At 42.3% G+C, this 27,348-nt stretch overlaps 1 protein-coding gene across 20 annotated transcripts in view; it reads left to right on the top strand.

The window, feature by feature from the left end:
- Window positions 1-27,348, top strand: part of LOC139551227 (disks large homolog 1-like) — a 279,300-nt gene that overhangs the window by 161,809 nt on the left and 90,143 nt on the right. For 12 of the 20 annotated variants that reach the window (XM_071362713.1, XM_071362704.1, XM_071362714.1 and 9 more), the window contains 3 exons: window positions 8,894-9,063; window positions 22,093-22,229; window positions 25,538-25,697. In XM_071362713.1, the coding sequence (XP_071218814.1) occupies window positions 8,894-9,063; window positions 22,093-22,229; window positions 25,538-25,697 (467 nt within the window). The remainder of the gene's footprint in view (window positions 1-8,893; window positions 9,064-22,092; window positions 22,230-25,537; window positions 25,698-27,348) is intronic. The other 8 variants (XM_071362706.1, XM_071362705.1, XM_071362717.1 and 5 more) reach the window with 1 other exon arrangement.

Here is a 27,348-nt window from a genome sequence, read left to right as displayed (position 1 = left end):
AAAGGTTTCCATGTCTTTATAAAATAAAGTTTTTGATCCACGTAGTGTATATTTCATTTTCTCCAGAGTGAGGCTTTGCAACGTGCTATTAACAAATTGATTGTAAGATGGTTAGTTTTTTTTCCAGTGTCAAAATCAGGTGTCTGGCAATCAGACCAGCATTTACTTATATCTTTGCTATTCCAATCAGTGGGTAAGGACTTATACCGTCTGTTTCACCAGCTGTCATCATCGGCAGCTCTATGGTGATAAACATCTCGGTTCCCAGCGCAAAAACCCTGTGCTACCCAGGAGCACGAGTACAGGACATTACACGGCTGCTTCCGACCATTCTATGACAAATGCCGAGAGCTGACACTGTCGTAGTCCATGTGGGGTCAAACGACATCAGGAGGGCTAGCTCAGAACGTCTGGAAATTGATTTTAAATAAATTATTCAAGCGTTGAAAGATTTAAAAAAGCGGCCAATCATTTCACGTATGATTGTACCAAAATTACTGTAGCTCTGTTGGATGCGGAAGACACATTTCAGTTGAATGCATTCAGTTGTACAACTGACTAGGTATCCCCCTTTCCCTAGTTGGAAGTCCACTGTGTGCAGCTCACCGTGCACTATCAGCTCCAATATAAATAACATGAGCAAGTCTACTTCTGATAAGATTCCCAGTAAAGCATTAAAAACAATAAAGCAACCCAGAAAAGTGCTAGAAAATAGCCCATAGTAACATATGTAGCCAAAGAAATAAGGTTTATGAAGTCAATAACTTTATTGTAACAGATGACATTCATATTCTGACTGTCTCTTGAACTCACATAGATAATAGCTTTGATACAATGGTAGCAATACATGGCTATAACATCTACCGAAAAGACAGAAATGTCAACGGGGGCGATGTTGCGGTCATCGCAGCAACATATTCAGAACCACTTTTTTTTTATATGGCTAACAGGTTCATCTGCCTCACCTAAAACCCATTCTTGTGGGTAGCTGCTATAGACCACCAAGTGCTAACAGTCAGTATCTGGATAATATATGTGAAATGCTTGATAATGTATGTGATATCAACAGAGAAGTATATTATCTGGGTGATTTAAATATTGACTGGCTTTCATCAAGCTGCCCACTCAAGATAACTTCAAATTGTAACCAGTGCCTGCAACCTGGTTCAGGTTTTAAGTCAACCTACCAGGGTAGTTAAAAATAGCAAAGGAATTAAATCATCAACATGTGTATTGATCACATCTTTACAAATGCTGCAGAAATTTGCTTTAACCAAGTATATCTGACCAAATTATGAAAGACAAGCATTGTACTTTTTGAATGATGTCAAATGAATGTGGAAGAGAGAGTTCTTAATGATATGACCATACAGGATTTAGATTCTGTGATTGCCCACTCTGGAGTTAGTCTTGAGGCTGAATCCAAAACAAGTGAGAGGTCCAAACCCCCTAGTTCTTTTGGTTTTTGCTGTATGGCTTTATAGATTTTTTTATTTTATTCCGTAAGCTCTATCATTGTGTCCAGTGCCTTTAAAAAAAACGTTGTAGGTATAGCAATTGGGATACACCAGATGGGGGGGAGGGTTAAAATGACCTTACATCATTTCATAAATAGTTTCATCTTTACTCATTCATTTTTTAAATAATTACACACAAACCTCATAACAGAGGTACCTGTATAAACAGTAATATGGTAATGTGGCTGTATTGTCTTTCATCCTGGCAGACTACAACTTGTTCAGAATGAGTCTGATGTAATCAGGTAATTTTCAGGTCAATCCCTGGAGGTCAGTCTGAATTGGTGTCGAGGGTGTCTGTAGTGGTTTTGACTAAGTTGGATGAAAAGTCATCAGCACTCATTGTTAACGAGGACAAGGCTGGAGATCACTCTGTCATGCTGATTGAGTTCGAATAACAGTTTTTCACAATTTTGCCTAAGGACACAGCCATGAAAAAAGAATGGTACCAACACATTCTCTGAGAGCAACTTCTCCCTACTATCCAGGAACAGTTTGGTGACGAACATTGCCTTTTCCAGCATGATGGAGCAGCTTGCCATAAGGAAAAAGTGATAACTAAGTGGCTCGAGGAAAAAAAAACATTGACATTTTGGGTCCATGGCCAGGAAACTCCCCAGACCTTATTCCCGTTGAGAACTTCCTCCTCAAGAGGCGGGTGGACAAACAAAAACCCACAAATTCTGACAGACTCCAAGCAGCAGACTTTGTGAAAATTAATATTTGTCATTCTCAAAACTTTTGGCCACGACTGTACACACATACAGACACTGACACATTGTGTAATTGTTTGTTATATACTCTCTGAATTGGCTGATTTGGCTTACATTTACATTTACATTTAAGTCATTTAGCAGACGCTCTTATCCAGAGCGACTTACAAATTGGTGCATTCACCTTATGATATCCAGTGGAACAACCACTTTACAATAGTGCATCTAACTCTTTTAAGGGGGGGGGGGGGGTTAGAAGGATTACTTTATCCTATCCTAGGTATTCCTTAAAGAGGTGGGGTTTCAGGTGTCTCCGGAAGGTGGTGATTGACTCCGCTGACCTGGCGTCGTGAGGGAGTTTGTTCCACCATTGGGGTGCCAGAGCAGCGAACAGTTTTGACTGGGCTGAGCGGGAACTGTACTTCCTCAGAGGTAGGGAGGCGAGCAGGCCAGAGGTGGATGAACGCAGTGCCCTTGTTTGGGTGTAGGGCCTGATCAGAGCCTGAAGGTACGGAGGTGCCGTTCCCCTCACAGCTCCGTAGGCAAGCACCATGGTCTTGTAGCGGATGCGAGCTTCAACTGGAAGCCAGTGGAGAGAGCGGAGGAGCGGGGTGACGTGAGAGAACTTGGGAAGGTTGAACACCAGACGGGCTGCGGCGTTCTGGATGAGTTGTAGGGGTTTAATGGCACAGGCAGGGAGCCCAGCCAACAGCGAGTTGCAGTAATCCAGACGGGAGATGACAAGTGCCTGGATTAGGACCTGCGCCGCTTCCTGTGTGAGGCAGGGTCGTACTCTGCGAATGTTGTAGAGCATGAACCTACAGGAACGGGTCACCGCCTTGATGTTAGTTGAGAACGACAGGGTGTTGTCCAGGATCACGCCAAGGTTCTTAGCACTCTGGGAGGAGGACACAATGGAGTTGTCAACCGTGATGGCGAGATCATGGAACGGGCAGTCCTTCCCCGGGAGGAAGAGCAGCTCCGTCTTGCCGAGGTTCAGCTTGAGGTGGTGATCCGTCAACAACACTGATATGTCTGCCAGACATGCAGAGATGCGATTCGCCACCTGGTTATCAGAAGGGGGAAAGGAGAAGATTAATTGTGTGTCGTCTGCATAGCAATGATAGGAGAGATCATGTGAGGATATGACAGAGCCAAGTGACTTGGTGTATAGCGAGAATAGGAGAGGGCCTAGAACAGAGCCCTGGGGGACACCAGTGGTGAGAGCACGTGGTGCGGAGACAGATTCTCGCCACGCCACCTGGTAGGAGCGACCTGTCAGGTAGTACGCAATCCAAGCGTGGGCCGCGCCGGAGATGCCCAACTCGGAGAGGGTGGAGAGGAGGATCTGATGGTTCACAGTATCAAAGGCAGCCGATAGGTCTAGAAGGATGAGAGCAGAGGAGAGAGAGTTAGCTTTAGCAGTGCCTCCGTGACACAGAGAAGAGTAGTCTCAGTTGAATGACTAGTCTTGAAACCTGACTGATTTGGATCAAGAAGGTCATTCTGAGAGAGATAGCAGGAGAGCTGGCCAAGGACGGCACGTTCAAGAGTTTTGGAGAGAAAAGAAAGAAGGGATACTGGTCTGTAGTTGTTGACATCGGAGGGATCGAGTGTAGGTTTTTTCAGAAGGGGTGCAACTCTCGCTCTCTTGAAGACGGAAGGGACGTAGCCAGCGGTCAAGGATGAGTTGATGAGCGAGGTGAGGTAAGGGAGAAGGTCTCCGGAAATGGTCTGGAGAAGAGAGGAGGGGATAGGGTCATAAGACCTTTAGGTATACAGTACCAGTCAAAAGTTTGGAAACAGCTACTCATTTGTGTTTTTCTTTATTTTTGCTATTTCCTACATTGTCGAATAATAGTGAAGACATCAAAACTATGAAATAACACATGGAATCATGTAGTAACCAAAAAAGTGTTAAACAAATCAAAATATATTTACATTTACATTTAAGTCATTTAGCAGACGCTCTTATCCAGAGCGGGAACGTTTGTAGGGGTTATATATCTTGATTGTTCAAAGTAGCCACCCTTTGCCTTGATGACAGCTTTATACACTTGCCATTTTCTCAACCAGCTTCACCTGGAATGCATCTCCAACAGTCTTGAAGGAGTTCTCACATATGCTGAACTCTTGTTGGCTGCTTTTCCTTCACTCTGCGGTCCAACTCATCCCAAATCATCTCAATTGGGGTCGGGTGATTGTGGAGGCCAGGTCATCTGATGCAGCACTCCATCACTTTCCTTCTTGGTCAAATAGCCCTTACACAGCCTGGAGGTGTGTTGGGTCATTGTCCTGTTGAAAAACAAATGACAGTCCCACTAAGCGCAAACCAGATGGGATGGCGTATCGCTGCAGAATGCTGTGGTAGCCATGCTGGTAAAGTATGCCTTGAATTCTATATAAATCACTGACAGTGTCACCAACAAAGCATCCCCACACACCATCACACCTCCTTCATGCTTCAGTGGGAACCACACATGCAGAGATTATCCATTCACCTACTCTGCGTCTCACAAAAACATGGCTGTTTGAACCAAAAATATCAAATTTGGACTCAGACAAAAGGACAGATTTCCACCGGTCTAATGTCCATTGCCTGTGTTTCTTGGCCCAACCAAGTCTCTTCTTCATATTGGTGTCCTTTAGTAGTGGTTTCTTTGCAGCAATTCTCCCATGGAGGCCTGATTCATGCAGTCTCTTCTGAACAGTTGATGTTGAGATGTGTCTGTTACTTGAACTCTGAAGCATTTATTTGGGCTGCAATCTGAGGTGCAGTTAACTCTAATTAACTTTATCGTCTGCAGCAGAGGTAACTCTGGGTCTTCCTTTCCTGTGGAGGTCCTGATGAGAGCCAGTTTCATCATAGCGCTTGATGGTTTTTCCCACTGCACTTGAAACTTTCAAAGTTCTTGACATTTTCCGGATTGACTGACATTCATGTCTTAAAGTAATGATGGACTGCCGTTGTTCTTTGCTTATTTGAGCTGTTCTTGCCATAATATGGACTCGGCCTTTTACCAAATAGTGCTACCTTCTGTATATCACTCCTACCTTGTCACAACACAACTGATTGGCTCAAATGCATTAAGAAGGAAACATGGCACACCTGTTAATTGAAATGCATTCCAGGTGACTACCTCATGAAGCTGGTTGAGAGAATGCCAAGAGTGTGCAAAGCTGTCATCATGGCAAAGGGTGGCTACTTTGAATCAAAATATGTTTTGATTTGTTTAACCTCTTGACGCTAGAGGTCAGATTTATTTTAATTTTAAAATAACGTTCCCAAGGTAAGCGGACTATTTCTCAGGTCCAGATCATAGAATATACATATAATTTACAGATTAGGATAGAAAACACTCCAAAGTTTCCAAAACTGTCAAAATATTGTCTGTGAGTATAACAAAACTGATTCTGCAGGCGAAAACCTGAGGAAATCTAACCCGGAAGTGATTTTTATTTTATTTTATCTGTGTTTCCTTGCCCGTCTTTCTTCCATTTAAAGGGGTATCAACCATATTCCTTTTACAATGGCTTCCTCAGGCTGTGACCAGGTTTTAGACATAGTTTCAGGCTTTTATTTTGAAAAATGAGCGAGATTTTTCAAAAGTAGTCAAATGTCCTTTGATTAGTTCCTGCGCGCGAGAGGGGTAGCTCTCCATTTTCTTTCTCTCTTTTATTGAATAGGTTACGGTCCGGTTGAAATATTATCGATTATGTTTGTTAAAAACAACCTGAGGATTGATTATAAAAAAACATTTGACATTACAGATTACAGAACATTACGGATACTTTTTGGAATTTTCATCGAACGGAACGAGGCTTTGGTTTTCTGAACATAACACGCAACCCAAATGGCGTTTATTTTGTTATAAAAGTAATATTTATCGAACAAAAATAACATTTATTGTGTAACTGGGAACCTCGTGAGTGCAAACATCCGAAGATTATCAAAGATAAGCGATTCATTTTATTGCTTTTCTGACTTTCGTGACCATGCTAATTTGGGGCTAGCTGTTCTAGCATTGATTGATACACTCACAAAAGCTTGGATTGCTTTCGCTGCAAAGCATATTTTCAAAATCTGACACGATAGGTGGATTAACAACAAGCTAAGCTGTGTTTTGGTATATTTCACTTGTGATTGCATGATTATAAATATTTTTTGTAATATTTTGCGCCCTGTAATTCAGCGGTTGTTTAGGAAAATGATCCCGCTAAAGGGATCCGTAGCGCAGAGAAGTTAACCTCTCTGGGGTAGGGGGCAGTATTTTGACATGCGGATGAAAAGCGTGCCCAAAGTAAACTAACTGCCTGTTATTCAGGCCCAGAAGCTAGGATATGCATATAATTGGTAGATGTGGATAGAAAACACTCTAAAGTTTCTAAAACTGTTAAAATAATGTCTGTGAGTATAACAGAACTGATATGGCAGGCGTAACCCCGAGGACAAACCATACCAAAAAAAAATAAATCAGCTTACCACTTTTTTCAACTTTAATTATAAGGCCAAGTCCTCCCGGATTGCAGTTCCTAGGGCTTCCACTAGATGTCAACAGTCTTTAGAAAGAGTTTCAGGCTGTTTTTTTGAAAAAGGACCCAGAAAATGTAGTTTTTCTAGGTGGCTCCCGTTTTGGCTGTAGTGTTTCCAAGCGCGTGGAAGAAAGCGCAATAACAATACAATAACGATTCTCCCTCTTAAATGTTATCATTTATTTGCGTATTAGGATACCTAAGGTTTGATTATAAACGTTGTTTGACTTGTTTGGAAAATTTTATTAGTAACGTTTGGGATTCATTTTGTATGCATTTTGAAGGAGGGAAAATGGGTGGATTATTGACTGAAGCTCACCAGCTAAACTGAGTTTTTATGGATATAAAGGACATTATCGAACAAAAGGAACATTTGTGATGTAACTGGGACCTTTTGGATTGCCAACAGAAGAAGATCATCAAAGGTAAGGCATTTTTTATATCGCTATTTCTGACTTTTGTGTCGCACCTGCCTGGTTGAAATATGATTTTCATGTGTTTGTATGCGGGGCGCTGTCCTCAGATAATCGCATGGTTTGCTTTCGCCTTATTGCCTTTTTGAAATCTGACATGACATGGAGGCTGGATTAACAAGAAGTTAAGCTTTATTTGGATGTATAACACATATTTTCAAGAATGTTAAATATTTGAATTTAGTATTTTTGAATTTCGCGCTCTGCAATTTCACTGGATGTTGGCCAGGTGGGACGCTATCGTCCCACCTACCCTAGAAAGGTTAACACTTTTTTGGTTACTACATGATTTTTTACTATATTCTACATTGTAAAAATAAAGACAAACCCTTGCATGAGTCGGTGTGTCCAAACTTGTGACTGGTACTGTATGTCTGTCTGTCTCATCTTTTGGATCTATAGGCTGCGCACTTCCAGATCCACTGCTTAAACGTGTAGCATACATGTGCACATCCGTCAGTTTTGCATCCCTAAATGATCCCAGATTGTCTGGGGTCTTAGAAGAGTAATACGTTTGTGTGGATAGGACCCAGGATATTACTCACACAGCCTACTAGCACAGCATAGAAAGAGGAGCATTGAGAGGGTGACTGTCGCAAATTGCAGACCTGGGTTCATATTGTGCCCGAATGAACACGACCCTGAACAGTAACACCCTGGCAGGTAACATAATTCATTATCCCGACAGTCACTGACAGACACAAGCTTCCCTGTGGACCCCACAGACACAACCACAGGGTCAGAGTGCTTGGGTGCTTTCATCACCTCATCAATATTACACTAGTCCCCGGCAGAAGAACTTAATACAGCCATTGACAAGTGTCAAGATAAGCCAGAGTCACAATAGCGGACGTGAGCCAGTGTGACGTTCTCCATCGACGGGGGGGGGTCAAATATGGCGCCTGATGTCGGTTTTGGTTGCGCAAGTTTGAGAAAGCTCAAAGGGGTATAGGGTCAGTTCCATTTCATCTAGTCAATTTGGAAAGGTAAAGAGAGATCTGAGATATTTCCTGATGTTCTTGGTCATTTTCAAGTCATTTTATATACATACATGCACGTAACTGCCAAAATAAAGGAAACCCCCAACATAGTGTGTTAATAGGGCATTGGGCCCTTACCAGCTGCCAGAACAGCTTCAATGTCTCTTGGCATAGATTCTGCAAGTGTCTGGAACTCTATTGGAGGGATGCGACACAATTCTTCCACAATAAATTCCATCATTCAGTGTTTTGTTTATGGTGCTGGAAAACAGTCTCAAGTGCCGCTCCATAATCTCCCATAATTGTTTATTTGGGTTGAGATCTGGTGACTGAGAGAGACACCGTTTTTAAACCACCTATGCTCCTTTGAGACTCCTCTCAAAGTCACTGAGAATGTTACAAAGCATTATACCTGCATCATAATGCATTACACCTGCAGGCTTTAAAAGTGAAGTTAAATTTTTCGCAACATGATGGTTCCCCACCCTGAAAGTATTATATGGGCCAATAGAAACTGTAATCCATGGTTCGAACAGCCACTACAAACTGAGGAACCAATTGACTTTAAGTTGTAAAATACTGAATTTATCCTTTGAGTAATTTTTTGGCTGAAATTATGATGGGATTATGGGACCCCATCCTGGCTTTAACTGTCATTCCTCTTCACCCCGGTGAAGGGTCAACGATGTCATCCTGCGGGTGAATGAGGCAGACGTGCGGGACGTGACCCACAGTCGGGCGGTGGAAGCTCTGAAGGAGGCCGGGTCGCTGGTGCGCCTCTACGTCCGCCGGAGGAAGCCTGTCTCCGAGAAGGTGATGGAGATCAAGCTAGTGAAAGGACCCAAAGGTACACAGCAACATCACAAGTGTTAAATCAACTAACACACTTACCCACACTACAGAGTTAATGCTACATTAAGCTTTTTTAGAGTGCCCAAAGGTAGTGTAGGGGAGACTATTTTGGAGTTGTTTCTTAAAATCGTTTTTTCTTTAACTCTGTTTGTAGTGATTTCAAAATGTCACACAAAAAATGTACATTTGTAACGTGCTCTATCATTATCAGTTGTTGTTGTTGCATTTGCTAATTAGCATTAAAAACTGATTTGTTTTAATCTCTAAATCAAAGTATAATTACACTTTTAAAGCCTCAGATGATAAGATGTAGCTATCAAAACAAGTATTTTGGCTAGCTAACAGTCAACTGACAAGCTAGCTAACAAGCTGTTTGGCTTGCTAGCCAGGCCTCGTATTTCCCGGTGCCACCAACGACCATGGTTAGTTGTATATGGGACAGTTGTAACACTGTCTTCAATGGTAAAAATGTGGTGTAATTGAACAATTAGGATTTTTTTAAACTGATATTTGGATGAAAATACACTAAGTCGACATTTTCCTTTTATCTGTTAGGCATGTAATATTGCCCAGAACTGAGTATCCAAAATATAATATTTTGCATTAGCGTTTAATAAAGTGTAAATTTTTCTGAAGTATTATCTTGGTTGCACAACCAAAGTTGATGTAAATAAGTTACATTTTATATAAATATGTGAATGTGTCTTTGTAATTGCATATATAATTTTAAGTAAGGGGTGACGTACAGCATTGCGTTACACCTAACCCCAAGCATAGAACTCTTTCCAAATTAGTCTTGTGAGAACATACAACAATAATTGTCATCAACTATACCTCATCTTACTGATAAAAAATTATATATGTTTAGATACATGCATAATGTTCTACAGGTCAATAATCAAAACTGAGAGGTGGCAAAAAAAGTAAGGCTTCCTCAAATTAAATAATTGATGGATTACAATTGACCAGTGTTACAATTGTCCCCGGTCTCCCTTACTTCTCTATAGGGCCCAAGGGTAGTGTACTCCATACATTTCAGGGCAAAAGGTAGTGTGATCCATACATTTCCGGGCCAAAAGGTAGTGTACTCCATAGGGGTGTGAACGTTAAAATGTTTAAGCCCTTAGATCACAATATCTACTAAGCTAACATGGATTTTTTTTAGATGGTCATAAAATTGATAATTTAGCCATTTGATTTTGAATTTTAGGACTCCTGTAGGTATAAAAATAAAATATTTAACATTGAATTTGGCCTTTACTGCTATAGCCCATAGAAACTCATTGAATAGCACATTTGTACATTGCAACACAGATGGTCAAAAATAAAGTTTTGAAGTGCCTGTCCTATATCTGAGAGAACTCTGGAGAAAAAAAAAAAAAACTTTTTAGACTGATGTTTGGTACCGTTATTCGTGACACCTTTGTTTTTTTCCCCATATGCACGTTGTGCCATTTCTACAGCCTGGTACTAGGTTACCTTCAGACGACTCCCCTGAAGCGTGTGTGCTTTGTAGAGCAAAACAACCAACACTTTCATATTTGTGAGAGCCTACCCTTTTTATTGGTGACATATTAGTTTGTAGCTCCAACAGTTCAGTCTGGACAGTTGGTTCTGGGAGAACACCTCTTCGAAATTACGACATCCGAGACAGTTCTGCTGTAAAGCTTGTGGATGTTGTAGAGCAGAACAACCGACACTGGTGCTCGTGAGAGTCATCTTTTATTGGTGGGGACTTATTCGTTTGTAGCTCAAATGGTTCAGGTTTTACAGACAATTTCGTGACATTTTCTTGTCCGGATCCTCTCGTGTAGAAAAATACCGCTTTCACAAGATTTATGTCGTTGTAAAGAGGGGATTGAGCTGCAGCTGCTACGAGAAACGTTTCTAGCATAAACACATGGGGAGCTATTCAATATTCAAAATGGTATCACCGTGTGACGCTAGGGAGTGTCAATCGACTTTAGGGGTTTAAACAAAATTGGGATCCTTAACGTTAAGAAAAATATCTAACCGAAAAACAAAGAATTCACCTTTCAGCCGGACAATAACCTAAAACACAAGGCCAAATATACTCTGTAGATGCTTACCAAGACGACATTGAATGTTCCTGAGTGGCCTAGTTAGTTTTCACTTAAATTGGCTTAAAATCTATGGCAAGACTTGAAAATGGCTGTCTAGCAGTGATGAACAACCAACGTGAAGAATTTTAAAGGATAATGTGCAAATATTGTACAATCCAGTTGTGCAAAGTTAGATTTAAGCAGGAAGACTCACAGCTTTAATCACTGTTAAAGTATTGAATACTTATGTATCCTTTTTTAATTCCAGCTGTAACACAACAGCATGTGGAATAAGTCAGTATGAACACTTTCTGAAGGGACTGTAGGCCTAGTGCACCTTTCTGTCTGCCTGCTTGGTGGCCTGCCTGCCTATACTGTGCGCCTCCGCTCTCTCTCCGTCCCTCGCTCGCTCGCTATGAAAGATGTGAAGGGTTTGTTCTCAGAAGTACGGCAACTAATAAGTCTCCTCCGTTCCAAAAATCCAGAATCTTAGCAGTCTATTCTTAGTGGAATTGAATCTTGACACTCAGAATTGGGTGTCGACATCGGGAGTCGATATGCAAGGAGTCAAGGATAATTGTCATCATCGATAACAGTTGGAAAAATGGCAGAGAAAGGCAAGCACAGCAACAAAGTCCTGTATGGCAATACTTTGAGAAGTTAAATGAGAAGGAAGTGCTAACTTAGCGAGGTGCAATTGAGGTACAGTAATCGTACAACGGGTGCAATGCTTAACCATCTGAATGGGACGCACCGTGAGACCCAAACTGTTTCTGGCAGCAGCATTGTAAATTCACGTGGAATTTTATGAATTTGTCTTATAGTTTGAGCTGGAAACCCATAAAGGCAGTTTAAACATTAAGAAATGTTTTCATTTGTCACATCCGTAGTACTCCACACATTTCAAGGCCCAAAGTAGGGCCCAAAAGTAGACTGTTAAGCGTTAGCTAGCTACCTGAATACTCTAACCAGCTACCTTGCTAGCCACGTGGAAAAGTTAGCTAGCGCTAGCTACCTGATAAGCGCAATCATTATTAGTAAGGCCTAGATAGAACCATGCTAAAATAAGGTCATTCTACTGCCAATGTTTTATCTATGGAGATTGCATGGCTGTTTGCTAAATTTTATACGTCAGCAATGGGTGTGGCTCAAACTTCCGGCACCGACAGAGATGGCCGCCTCGCTTCGCATTCCTAGGAAACTATGCAGTATTTTGTTTATTTATGTGTTATTTATTACATTGGTACCACAGGTAATCTTAGGTTTCATTACATACAGTCGGGAGGAATTACTGAATATAAGAGCAACGTCAACTCACCATCATTACAACCAGGAATATGACTCTCCCGAAGCGGTTCCTGTGTTTTGCCTTCCACCCAGTACAATGGATCTGATCCCAGCCGGCGACCCTAAACAACGACGCCGTAAAAGGGGCAAACGAAGCGGTCTTCTGGTCAGGCTTCGGAGACGGGCACATCGCGCTCCACTCCCTAGCATACTACTCGCCAATGTCCAGTCTCTTGACAACAAGGTTGATGAAATCCGAGCAAGGGTAACATTCCAGAGAGACATCAGAGACTGTAACGTTCTTTGCTTCACGGAAACATGGCTCACTCGAGAGACGCTGACGGAGTCGGTGCAGCCAGCTGGTTTCTTCACGCATCGCGCCGACAGAAACAAACATCTTTCTGGTAAGAAGTGGGGTGGGGGTGTATGTCTTATGATTAACGAGACGTGGTGTGATCATAACAACATACAGGAACTCAAGTCATTCTGTTCACCTGATTTAGAATTCCTCACAATCAAATGTCGACCGCATTATCTACCAAGGGAATTCTCTTCGATTATAATCACAGCCGTATATATTCCCCCCCAAGCAGACACATCGATGGCCCTGAACGAACTTTATCTGACTCTATGTAAACTGGAAACCACACACCCTGAGGCTGCATTCATCGTAGCTGGGGATTTTAACAAGGCTAATCTGAAAACAAAACTCCCTAAATTCTATCAGCATATCGATTGTGCTACCAGGGCTGGTAAAACCTTGGATCATTATTATACTAACTTCCGCGACGCATATAAGGCCCTCCCCCGCCCTCCTTTCGGAAAAGCTGACCACGACTCCATTTTGTTGCTTCCAGCCTACAAACAGAAACTAAAACAGCAAGCTCCCGCGCTCAGGTCTGTTCAACGCTGGTCCGACCAATCTGATTCCACGCTTCAAGACTGCTTCGATCACGTGGATTGGGATATGTTCCGCATTGCGTCCAACAACAACATTGACGAATACGCTGATTCAGTGAGCGAGTTCATTAGAAAGTGCATTGACGATGTCGTACCCACAGCAACGATTAAAACATTCCCAAACCAGAAACCGTGGATTGATGGCAGCATTCGCGTGAAACTGAAAGCGCGAACCACTGCTTTTAACCAGGGCAAGGTGACCGGAAACATGACCGAATACAGACAGTGTAGCTATTCCCTCCGCAAGGCAATCAAACAAGCTAAGTGCCAGTATAGAGACAAAGTAGAGTCGCAATTCAACAGCTCAGACACAAGAGGTATGTGGCAGGGTCTACAGTCAATCACGGATTACAAAAAGAAACCAGCCCCATCGCGGACCAGGATGTCTTGCTCCCAGACAGACTAAATAACTTTTTTGCTCGCTTTGAGGACAATACAGTGCCACTGACACGGCCCGCTACCAAAACCTGCGGGCTCTCCTTCACTGCAGCCGAAGTGAGGAAAACATTTAAACGTGTTAACCCTCACAAGGCTGCAGGCCCAGACGGCATTCCCAGCCGCGTCCTCAGAGCATGCGCAGACCAGCTGGCTGGTGTGTTTACGGACATATTCAATCAATCCTTATCCCAGTCTGCTGTTCCCACATGCTTCAAGAGGGCCACCATTGTTCCTGTTCCCAAGAAAGCTAAGGTAACTGAGCTAAACGACTACCGCCCCGTAGCACTCACTTCTGTCGTCATGAAGTGCTTTGAGAGACTAGTCAAGGACCATATCACCTCCACCCTACCGGACACCCTAGACCCACTCCAATTTGCTTACCGACCCAATAGGTCCACAGACGACGCAATCGCAACCACACTGCACACTGCCCTAACCCATCTGGACAAGAGGAATACCCATGTGAGAATGCTGTTCATCGATTACAGCTCAGCATTTAACACCATAGTACCCTCCAAACTCGTCATCAAGCTCGAGACCCTGGGTCTCGACCCCGCCCTGTGCAACTGGGTCCTGGACTTCCTGACGGGCCGCCACCAGGTGGTGAGGGTAGGTAACAACATCTCCACCCCGCTGATCCTCAACACTGGGGCCCCACAAGGGTGCGTTCTGAGCCCTCTCCTGTACTCCCTGTTCACCCACGACTGCGTGGCCATGCACGCCTCCAACTCAATCATCAAGTTTGCGGATGACACTACAGTGGTAGGCTTGATTACCAACAACGACGAGACGGCCTACAGGGAGGAGGTGAGGGCCCTCGGAGTGTGGTGTCAGGAAAATAACCTCACACTCAACGTCAACAAAACAAAGGAGATGATTGTGGACTTCAGGAAACAGCAGAGGGAGCACCCCCCTATCCACATCGACGGGTCAGTAGTGGAGAAGGTGGAAAGTTTTAAGTTCCTCGGTGTACACATCACGGACAAACTGAATTGGTCCACCCACACAGACAGCGTCGTGAAGAAGGCGCAGCAGCGCCTCTTCAACCTCAGGAGGCTGAAGAAATTCGGCTTGTCACCAAAAGCACTCACAAACTTCTACAGATGCACAATCGAGAGCATCCTGTCGGGCTGTATCACCGCCTGGTACGGCAACTGCTCCGCCCACAACCGTAAGGCTCTCCAGAGGGTAGTGAGGTCTGCAGAACGCATCACCGGGGGCAAACTACCTGCCCTCCAGGACACCTACACCACCCGATGTCACAGGAAGGCCATAAAGATCATCAAGGACAACAACCACCCAAGCCACTGCCTGTTCACCCCGCTATCATCCAGAAGGCGAGGTCAGTACAGGTGCATCAAAGCAGGGACCGAGAGACTGAAAAACAGCTTCTATCTCAAGGCCATCAGACTGTTAAACAGCCACCACTAACATTTAGGGGCCGCTGCCAACATACTGACTCAACTCCAGCCACTTTAAAAATGGGAATTGATGGAAATTATGTAAAAATGTACCACTAGCCACTTTAAACAATGCCACTTAATATAATGTTTACATACCCTACATTACCCATCTCATATGTATATACTGTACTCTATATCATCTACTGCATCTTGCCATCTTTATGTAATACATGTACCACTAGCCACTTTAAACTATGCCACTTTATGTTTACATACCCTACAGTACTCATCTCATATGTATATACCGTACTCTATACCATCTACTGCATCTTGCCTATGCCGTTCTGTACCACCACTCATTCATATATCTTTATGTACATATTCTTTATCCCTTTACACTTGTGTGTGTATAAGGTAGTAGTTGTGGAATTACTAGGTTAGATTACTTGTTGGTTATTACTGCATTGTCGGAACTAGAAGCACAAGCATTTCGCTACACTCGCATTAACATCTGCTAACCATGTGTATGTGACTAATAAAATTTGATTTGATTTGATTTGACCAGCTGGCTGGTGTGTTTAAGGACATATTCAATCAATCCTTATCCCAGTCTGCTGTTCCCACATGCTTCAAGAGGACCACCATTGTTCCTGTTCCCAAGAAAGCTAAGGTAACTGAGCTAAACGACTACCGCCCCGTAGCACTCACTTCTGTCGTCATGAAGTGCTTTGAGAGACTAGTCAAGGACCATATCACCTCCACCCTACCTGACACCCTAGACCCACTCCAATTTGCTTACCGACCCAATAGGTCCACAGACGATGCAATCGCAACCACACTGCACACTGCCCTAACCCATCTGGACAAGAGGAATACCTATGTGAGAATGCTGTTCATCGACTACAGCTCAGCATTTAACACCATAGTACCCTCCAAACTCGTCATCAAACTCGAGACCCTGGGTCTCGACCCCGCCCTGTGCAACTGGGTCCTGGACTTCCTGACGGGCCGCCCCCAGGTGGTGAGGGTAGGTAACAACATCTCCTCCCCGCTGATCCTCAACACTGGGGCCCCACAAGGGTGCGTTCTGAGCCCTCTCCTGTACTCCCTGTTCACCCACGACTGCGTGGCCATGCACGCCTCCAACTCAATCATCACGTTTGCGGACGACACTACAGTGGTAGGCTTGATTACCAACAACGACGAGACGGCCTACAGGGAGGAGGTGAGGGCCCTCGGAGTGTGGTGTCAGGAAAATAACCTCACACTCAACGTCAACAAAACAAAGGAGATGATTTTGGACTTCAGGAAACAGCAGAGGGAGCACCCCCTTATCCACATCGACGGGTCAGTAGTGGAGAAGGTGGAAAGTTCCTCGGTGTACACATCACGGACAAACTGAATTGGTCCACCCACACAGACAGCGTTGTGAAGAAGTGCTTGCCTACGGAGCTGTGAGGGGAACGGCACCTCCGTACCTTCAGGCTCTGATCAGGCCCTACACCCAAACAAGGGCACTGCGTTCATCCACCTCTGGCCTGCTCGCCTCCCTACCTCTGAGGAAGTACAGCTCCCGCTCAGCCCAGTCAAAACTGTTCGCTGCTCTGGCACCCCAATGGTGGAACAAACTCCCCCACGACGCCAGGTCAGCGGAATCAATCACCACCTTCCGGAGACACCTGAAACCCCACCTCTTTAAGGAATACCTAGGATAGGATAAAGTAATCCTTCTAACCCCCCCCCCCTTAGAGTTAGATGCACTATTGTAAAGTGGTTGTTCCACTGGACATCATAAGGTGAATGCACCAACTTGTAAGTCGGTCTGGATAAGAGCGTCTGCTAAATGACTTAAATGTTAAATGTTAAGAAGGCGCAGCAGCGCCTCTTCAACCTCAGGAGGCTGAAGAAATTCGGCTTGTCACCAAAAGCACTCACAAACTTCTACAGATGCACAATCGAGAGCATCCTGTCGGGCTGTATCACCGCCTGGTACGGCAACTGCTCCGCCCACAACCGTAAGGCTCTCCAGAGGGTAGTGAGGTCTGCACAACGCATCACAGGGGCAAACTACCTGCCCTCCAGGACACCTACACCACCCGATGTCACAGGAAGGCCATAAAGATCATCAAGGACAACAACCACCCGAGCCACTGCCTGTTCACCCCGCTATCATCCAGAAGGCGAGGTCGGTACAGGTGCATCAAAGCAGGGACCGAGAGACTGAAAAACAGCTTCTATCTCAAGGCCATCAGACTGTTAAACAGCCACCACTAACATTTAGTGGCCGCTGCCAACATACTGACTCAACTCCAGCCACTTTAATAATGGGAATTGATGGAAATTATGTAAAAATGTAACACTAGCCACTGTAAACAATGCCACTTAATATAATGTTTACATATGTATATGTATATACTGTACTCTATATCATCTACTGCATCTTGCCATCTTTATGTAATACATGTATCACTAGCCACTTTAAACTATGCCACTTTATGTTTATATACCCTACATTACTCATCTCATATGTATATACTGTACTCTATACCATCTACTGCATCTTGCCTATGCCGTTCTGTACCATCACTCATTCATATATCTTTATGTACATATTCTTTATCCCTTTACACTTGTGTGTATAAGGTAGTAGTTGTGGAATTGTTAGGTTAGAATAGTTGTTGGTTATTACTGCATTGTCGGAACTAGAAGCACACGCATTTCGCTACACTCGCATTAACATCAGCTAACCATGTGTATGTGACAAATACAATTTGATTTGATTTGATTTGAAATAGCCGAATCTACTAATTTGAAGGGGTGTCCACATAGTTTTGTGTATATACAGTGCCTTCGGAAAGTAATCAGACCTCTTGACTTTTTCCACATTTTGTTAGGTTAACAGCCTTTTTCTAAAAATAATTTGTTTTTTCCCTCATCAATCTACACACAATACCCCACAATAACAAACTAATACTTTTTTTTTTTTACTTTTTTTTAAAAATGTGTACATTTTATAAAATAAACTGATCACAAAAGTATTCAGACCCTTTACTCAGTACTTTGTTGAAGTTTGGCTCACCTGTATTTGGGGAGTTTCTCCCATTCTCTGCAGATCGTCTCATGCTCTGTCAGGTTGGATGGAGAGCGTTGCTGCACAGCAATTTCTAGGTCTCTCCAGAGATGTTAGATCAAATTTAAACCTGGGCTCTAGTTGGGCCACTCAAGGACATTGAGACCTGTCCCGAAGCCATTGCCTTGACTGTGTGCTTAGGGTCGTTGTCCTGTTGTAAGGTCCTGAGCGCTCTGGATCAGGTTATCATCAAGGATCACTATGTACTTTGCTCCGTTCATCTTTGCCTCAATCCTGACTAGTCTCCCAGTTCCTGCCGCTGAAAAACATCCCCACAGCATGATGCTGCCACCACCATGCTTCACCGTAGGGATGGTGCCATGTTTCCTCCAGACTTGACGCTTGGCGTTCAGGCCAAAGAGTTCAATCTTTGTTTCATCAGACCAGAGAATCTTGTTTCTCATGGTCTGAGTGTCTTTAGGTGCCTTTTGGCAAACTCCAAGCAGGCTGTCATGTGCTTTTTACTGAGCAGTGGCTTCCGTCTGGCCACTACCATAAAAGCCTGATTGTTGGACTGCTGCAGAGATGGTTGTCCTTCTGGAAGGTTCTCCTATCTCCAGAGGAACTCTGGAGCTCTGTCCTAGTGACCATTGGGTTCTTGGTCACCTCCCTAACCAAGGGCCTTCTCCCGCGATTGCTCAGTTTGGCCCGGCGGCCAGCTCTAAAAAGAGTCTTGGTGATTCCAAACTTATTTCCTTCACCTTCTTAGGGCTGCAATCCCGGTAACGGGATCGATATGAGAACAGCCAGTGAAAGTGCAGGGCGCCAAATAAAAAAAACAGAAATCTCATAATTAAAATTCCTCAGACATACATGTGTCTTATACCATTTTAAAGGTAATCTTGTTGTTAATCCCACCACAGTGTCCGATTTCAAATAGGCTTTTCAGCGAAAGCACCACAAACGATTGTTAGGTCACACCAAACCACAATAAGCACAGCCATTTTTCCAGCCAAAGATAGGAGTCACAAAAAGCACAAATAGAGATAAAATGAATCACTAACCTTTGATGATCTTCATCAGATGACACTCATAGGACTTCATGTTACACAATACATGTATGTTTTGTTTGATAAAAGTTCATATTTATATAAAGAAATCTGAGTTTACATTGGCGCGTTACATTCACTAGTTCCAAAAACATTGATTTTGCATAGCCACATCGTTTCAACAGAAATACTCATCATAAATGTAGATGATAATACAAGTTATACACATGGAATTATAGATATACCTCTCCTTAATGCAACCGCTGTGTCAGATTTCAAAAAACTTTACGGAAAAAGCAAACCATGCAATAATCTGAGACGGCGCTCAGAACAATAGTCAAATTAGCCGCCATGTTGGAGTCAACAGAAACCAGAAATTACATGATAAATATTTCCTTACCTTTGATGATCTTCATCAGAATGCAATCCCAGGTCCACAATAAATGCTTGATTTGTTCGATAATGTCCGTTATTTATGTCCAATTAGCTACTTTTGTTAGCGTGTTTGGTAAACAATTCCAAAGTCAAGAAGCGCGCTCCCTAAAAGCTGATGAAATGTCCAAAAGTTCAGTAACAGTCAGTAGAAACATGTCAAACGATGTATTGAATCAATCTTTAGAATGTTGTTAACATAAATCTTGAAGAACGTTCCGACCGGAGAATTACATTGACTTCAGTTGAGCGATGGAACAGAGCTCCCTCTTATGTGAACGCGCATGGTGAAAGCATGGTCAGGTCATGGCAGACCTGACTCATTTCTCTCTCATTCGGGCCCCCCTTCACAGAAGAGGCATCAGACAAAGTTCTACAGACTGTTGACATCTAGTGGAAGCCGTAGGAAGTGAAAACTCATTCATGTCTTGCTGTAAATTCAATGGGATCTTGGTTGAAAATCGACCAGCCTAATCATTTCCACTTCTGATTTTTTCTCAGGTTTTTGCCTGCCATATGAGTGCTGTTATACTCACAGACATAATTCAAACAGTTTTAGAAACTTCAGAGTGTTTTCTATCCAATACTAATAATAATATGCATATATTAGCAACTATGACTGAGGAGCAGGCCGTTTACTCTGGGCACCTCTGTGCACCTTTCATCCAAGCTACTCAATACTACCCCTGCAGCCACACGAAGTTAAGAATAATGGAGGCAACTGTGTTTCTGAAGACCTTCAATGATGCAGAAATGTTTTAGTCGTTGCTCGACACAATCCTGTCTCAGAGCTCTACGGACAATTCCTTTGACCTCATGGCTTTGTTTTTGCTCTGACATTCACTGTCAACTGTGTAGGACCTTATATAGAAGGTGTGTGCCTTTCCAAATAATATCCAATCAATTGAATTTACCACAGGTGGATTCCAAGTTGTAGAATCATCTCAAGGATGATCAATGGAAACAGGATGCACCTGAGCTCAATTTCCAGTCTCATGGCAAAGGGTCTGAATACTTATGTAAATAAGGTATCTGTTTTTTATTTGTAATAAATTGGCAAAAATGTCTAAACCTGTTTTCGCTTTGTAGTTCTGGGGTATTGTGTGTAGATTGAGGAACATTTTATTTAATCCATTTTAGATTAAGGCTGTAACGTAACATTGTGGAAATAGGGAAGGGGTCTGAATACTTTCTGAATGCACTGTATATGAAAAATTCAGTCACTAATCTCGGTTAACTCGAACAAAAATGTCTCATTGTTGGAAATTCAGATTCAATGTCTCCACTCTCGCAAACGGAAAAGCCCCCCTTCGAAATTGTCACCAAAATAGCATTTTTTTGCATTATACAATAGCTATTATTAATATCTATTATCAATTTCATTTCCATGATCATTGCAGAATAAATTCTTTACCTTTTCTAACTGTGATGGTTTCATACTCGTGATGTAGCCTACTTTACAGTAGTAAATAGATACACTAATTCAAGTATTTTGCTCTAACATTGCAGCATATTTTGTTTCTGGAAAAAGTCAACGCAAACGTTATAGAATTCAAATGATCTGTTTACAGGTCCACAACATTTTGCAATTGTTGTTTTTTTAAATTCTGAAAATGTCGCAGTTAAAGTTATCAAATTTGGCAACACTTCCAGAGACGTTTGATTAAGTTCGCCATTGCTATTTCCTTTAGAAACTGCCATGGCCTAATTCCAATACTTTTTGTCACCATAAAAGATGAATGCTGGGTGTTTTTCAAGCAAAGTTTTTATACTTATTCATGCCCGCACAGTTTCAGGACAGGTCTGATTTATAACTGTAAACATGTTATTTTGATAACACTATAGCTTATGATTGTCAGCCCAACATCCTTTTTTACTCTAGTTTAGTGTCTGGTGAATGTCTGTTTAAATGTCACACCACGTTTTATTCTTTATCAAGTTAAATATATATGTAATGGCGACTGTTGCGCCTCACCTTCTTATTCATTACTTTAGTTTAACACCAGCTGTCATGTGTATTCATGCTTTTATTGAGGTTAACCTGGTCAAAGGAATGTAGCATGAGTACTGGCAGTGTGGATGTGTTTTGTTTCTTTCCTCTTTTTAGCAAAGTAGCTTTAGTTAAAATACCTCATTGCCATATGATTATACAGGCAATAGAACAATGCCTTGGATTCCTAGGAAACATATCATTGTTGTTTGCTGGTGATGGGAATTTCATTATTGTTATGCTAATACAGTGAGTGTGACTTTTTTTCAGCATACATATTTATTTTCAGAGATTGGTTAACGTTATAAAAATTCTCCTCTTGTCTCATCCAGGTCTTGGTTTCAGTATAGCAGGGGGAGTGGGGAACCAGCACATCCCAGGGGACAACAGCATCTACGTCACCAAAATCATCGAAGGAGGAGCTGCGCACAAAGACGGGAGGCTACAGATAGGAGACAAACTTCTGGCTGTAAGATCACTATTTCCATTTCCATCGTCCTTCATTCCACTCATTTAGTTACATGGTCATTATTACAGATACATCAACGAGTAACTAATTAAGTACCTCAGAGCCCTTGCATTAAGGCTTCACCATTTCAATGAGACAGGATTGGTGAGTGTTTTGACACATTTGTGTTTTTTATGTTACTGTTACTGTTGTGTGTTTCCATATTTGAGTGTGCAGCTCCCTGTAATATAAAGTTTGTATGATATGTTTTGAGGGTGCACCTTTAACCTCTCTGGGATATGTGGGACGGTAACGTCCCACCTGGCCAACATCCTATGAAAATGCAGAGCGCCAAATTCAAATAAATGACTATAAAAATGTAACTTTCATGAAATCACACATGCAATATAACAAATTAAAGCTACACTTGTTGTGAATCCAGCCAACGTGTCAGATTTCAAAAATGCTTTACGGCGAAAGCAAACAATGCTATTATCTGAGGATAGCACCCCAGCTAACATTCACAGACCATCATATTTCAACACTCCCGGCGCGACACAAAACGCAGAAATAAATATATAATTCATGCCTTACCTTTGACGAGCTTCTTCTGTTGGCACTCCAATATGTCCCATAATCATCACAAATGGTCCTTTTGTTCGATTAATTCCGTCGATATATATCCAAAATATCCATTTATTTGGCGCGTTTGATCCAGAAAAACACCGGTTCCAACTTGCACAACGTGACTACAAAATATCTCAAAAGTTACCTGTAAGCTTTGTCCAAACATTTCAAACTACTTTTGTAATACAACTTTAGGTATTTTTTATCGTAAATAATCGATAAAATTGAAGACGGAATGATCTGTGTTCAATACCGGAGGAAAACAATGCTAATGTCGTGTCTTTGCTATCGTTAAATTGAAGACTTATAGTTTTTATCAAAGATTCCTGTAATTAGGGATTACGCGATCACTTGAGTAATAACGTAACTAATTAACTATGAATTCGAGGGCACCAGGGAAAGTTATTAGATTACAAAGTTATAATTTCCCAATATAACCTTTCAGATATTTTCATATCTGATCAATAGTCTTCTAATTAATGATTTATTTACTTTACCTCACGTTAGTCTCATTCCAAACGTCGTAAATTGTTGATTATCTGCACGAACCCAGTCTTCACTATGAGTCATCCATACATCAATTGTCTTAAATCATTTATTTATTGCTAACTAATTAATTCACAGAAATGCACAAACAAACAAACAAACTTAAAATAGTTACATGAAATGATGGGAGAAATATGCCCTAGGGGGCTAAACCGGCATGCCGGCTCGTTAGACAAAAGGGAGAATGGGGGGTCGATTCAGAAGTCACTACAGAGTATACTCTTTATAACAATTGACATGCTAATCCTTACACTGGATGTCAACAGTCTTTAGAAATTGGTTGAGGTTTTTCCTTTGAGAAATGAAGAAGTAGCCATGTTCAGAATGAGGCTCCAGTGAAGTGTACTGTTTGTTAGTGTCATGACGTCGCCTGCTTGGGTATTGCAAACCCCATCCCCCCCTCCCTGCCTTTCCCTGCCCCTTCAACCCATGCTGTGGTCACAGAGAGGTCGTAAATTCCTGAGAATCTCCTCATGGCCCAACAGTATTAGACAGAGGGTAAACTTTCAGGACAAAGGAATTTTCTCCCACCTCACAGAACTTGAGGTACGAACATATTTCATGTTCCTGCAAAAGTATAAAAGATCGGTGGAGAGTCCAGCTATTAACATGCCCATTGGCGACCACGTGGGAAACTCATGAGAGACTGTGGGACTACATTACCATACCGCTGTTTATATAATAACCTCAGATATGAGGTTTACATCTGTTTGTTGTATAAAATGAATGAGTGAGTATGATACTGTTTGTATAATTGTGTAATATGATTTTGGACTGTTTAATTAAGAAAAATACAAATCCCTTTTTGATTTGAACTAAACCCGAGGACCCGCCCCTGAGCCAGTTGGGTCAGACATCCAACGACAGCCCCTTCCTGCTATCTGAATAAAAGCCAACTCTGAGAAATTACCATTAGACAAAGGTTGAGTACCATTGCTGAATCTTTAACCATACCATGTGGTTAAACTCTTAGCCGATTAAGAACAAGTCTTTGATATTGACTACTAGTCTGCAGCTAGGAATTCGGTATCATTGAAAAAGGAACTCCAACCAAAACGAACTTCTCTCCAACGATCAAGACGACACACACAGAGCGTAACTATATATATATTGATTGCAATTGTTCCCGAATGAGTGAGCGTTCATGTGTAAGCGATAGGAACTGCAGGAAGGTCCCTTAGAAATCTCGATTCCCAATGAAAACCCATTGAAAAGAGAGTGACCTCACAAAAAAGAAAATCAGAATGGTTTGTCCTCGGGGTTTTGCCTACCAAATAAGTTATGTTATAGTCACAGACATGATTCAAACAGTTTTAGAAACTTCAGAGTGTTTTCTATCCAATACTAATAATAATATGCCTATATTAGCATATGGGACTGAGTAGGAGGCAGTTTACTCTGGGCACGCTTTTCATCCAAACGTGAAAATGCTGCCCCCTACCCTAGAGAAGTTAAAGTAGATATCTGCACTTGCCTCATCATTTTTTTAACTTCTGAATTAATTCAATGTTCCCCTTTATTCTTGAAGAATATAACTTAGAAATGCCTCATGAACTTTAGTTCAACTGCCATCAGAACCCAAAATATAAGCTTATTCAACCCATAAGAGTCTAAGCCCTGCTCCATTCGGACCCTACAGACAATTTTGTGAGAAGAGATTTTCGAGATGTCTCATGGTATGACAAACACCACTCTAGCTCTGTCACCTCTTATCGCAGATGTGGAAGTGCGACATCAGCGGATGCGTTTGGATTGAGACGCATCCAATGCAACAACAAAAAATATTTGTATTTATTTTGCTAACTAGATTCCTGCAGGGGTGCAGACACTGACTCTAGGGGGTTAACTCCAATGTTGATAAGTAAATGGAAACAAGCACTTTATACCCCTCAAAACATGGTTAAAACTATAATGTTAATATCATGAATGCTCAGTACTTGCATCCATAGTGTCTATGAATTTCAGTGGTTACATTTCTCCAGCCCTATCCCTCAGCTTTTTACCAAAACGGGTGGGGAGTTCGCTTCGTTTCAACTGCTGATTGCCGTTTTAACTGTGTTTTACAAATGTGTACATTCACGTCTGATCTCACATCAATAAGTGTAAACTTGTCCGAATGGTCCATACAACGTGTGTGTATATCTGTCTCTGTGCAGGTGAACAGTGCTTGCCTTGAGGAGGTGAGCCACGAACACGCTGTGACTGCCTTGAAAAACACCCCCGACGTGGTTTACTTGAAAGTAGCAAAACCCAACAGTGTCTTCATGAATGACAGTTTCGCCCCGCCTGACATCACCAACTGTGAGTTTCCACTTTGTGAGTTTCCACTGTCTTTCCCCTTTGTGACTTTCTACTTTGACTTTCCACTGCGAGTTTCCACCTAGTGAGTACATCCCCTTTGTGAGTTTCCACATTTGATAAATTGTTATGAGGGTCGTCCACCTCACTCCTCAGGTGAAACCTCTGCCTCAATATATACACTATCCTGCTGCCTACAGAATGGTATTCTAAAACAACTTAACCTTGTGAGTAGGAATTGGTATTGTAATCTGAGGGTTATTCCAATTCCCTCATATTTAAGTGAATCTCTGACTTCATTCCAACAAAAAAATGGAAATAGCCAATAGCCTGTGTCAGAGAAAAGTTTGAACAACAATCCCTGTAGTGACATTAACAGCTATTCCCCTAATCACATATTGTGGGGGGAAAAGGAGTCCCCAAATGATCAAAAACCAATTTGCGAAAATGATGAAATGTGGAAAAGAGAATAGCAGCACCCTGTCGTTTTCCCAGTACAGGGTCGGTAGGAGAAAGTGTGTCAGATGGCTGACGCCCAATGGGAGGCGGTGGCTACAGCACCAGGCACCATATTGATTGGCGCTGCTGGCTAGCGGCAGAGCCCGCGGGGGCACTAACAACCCACTAGAAGAGAGGGCTCAAACTCATATCGATTGGACACATCTGAACAAACCACCCCCTCACAGGACAACTCACATGCCCCCTGCAGCCATCAGGCCAGGGCCTAGCAAAGTGATTTTCTGAGTATTGACTATGACAATTCCATGTCAATTCTATCAACCCGGGAGTTTCATTGATATCCCAATTTAGAAATTGATGGGAAAAAATAAAATAAAATAACTGGCTCTTTAGTTCTGGAACTGGAATTCATAATTTAATTCATTTCCTGAAATCAGTTTAATTGGAATTGAATTGAGCCCTGTCTTTTTTAACACATACATCCTTCAGTATTCTTTGAATGGCTTGTTTCAAAGTCAAAATCAAGGTGACGCACTACAATCCCTTCAGTGCAAATAAGTGGTAGAGGACTACTTCGGTTTGCTTCTGAATGTTTGATTGTGATCCAAGGACAGAAGGTGAATCCTTGGTCAGATTACTGCTGGATTCAGTGTTGTGACACAAGGGCAGTTTGAACTACCTGAGACTGAAGATGTAACATTGGTGGTTGGATCAGTGTCTGTCTAAAGGCAGACCAAAACCATGTGGCAATGTGGTGAAGAAAGGGACCTTGCACTTGCACCTTTCACTTAGCTAGTATTGCTTCAGTAGACATCTAGCTGTGTAGAATGTAAGCAGTCTTAAAGTGATCAAAAGCACAACATGGTTAATCATCTTCTGTAGCAAAAGCAGTGTTGCCTCAAAAGATTAGCCAAAGACACCTACGATAAGGCCGTCAAGCACCATCACCAAGTTGATATTCTCAAGGGACCGTTGGAATCAGTGACTGCATCCACCTTGGTGCTCCGCTCTCTAAAAACCTTCTAACTAGAGCCTAACTGATCCATCCAATACTATCATAGATTCCCACTGACAAGGATTCTGTAATGTTGCATGCGTCCCAAAAAGCACCCTATTCCCTATATAGTGCAGTACTATTGACCAAGTCACATGGGGCCCTGGTCATGAGAAGTGCACTACGAAGTTGCTGTCATGAAGCACAGGCTTAGAG

Source organism: Salvelinus alpinus, chromosome 23, assembly GCF_045679555.1.
Source record: "Salvelinus alpinus chromosome 23, SLU_Salpinus.1, whole genome shotgun sequence".
NCBI lineage: Eukaryota > Metazoa > Chordata > Actinopteri > Salmoniformes > Salmonidae > Salvelinus > Salvelinus alpinus.
The sequence above is the reverse complement of the archived record's forward strand: the minus strand, read 5'-3'. Positions and strand labels throughout refer to the sequence as shown.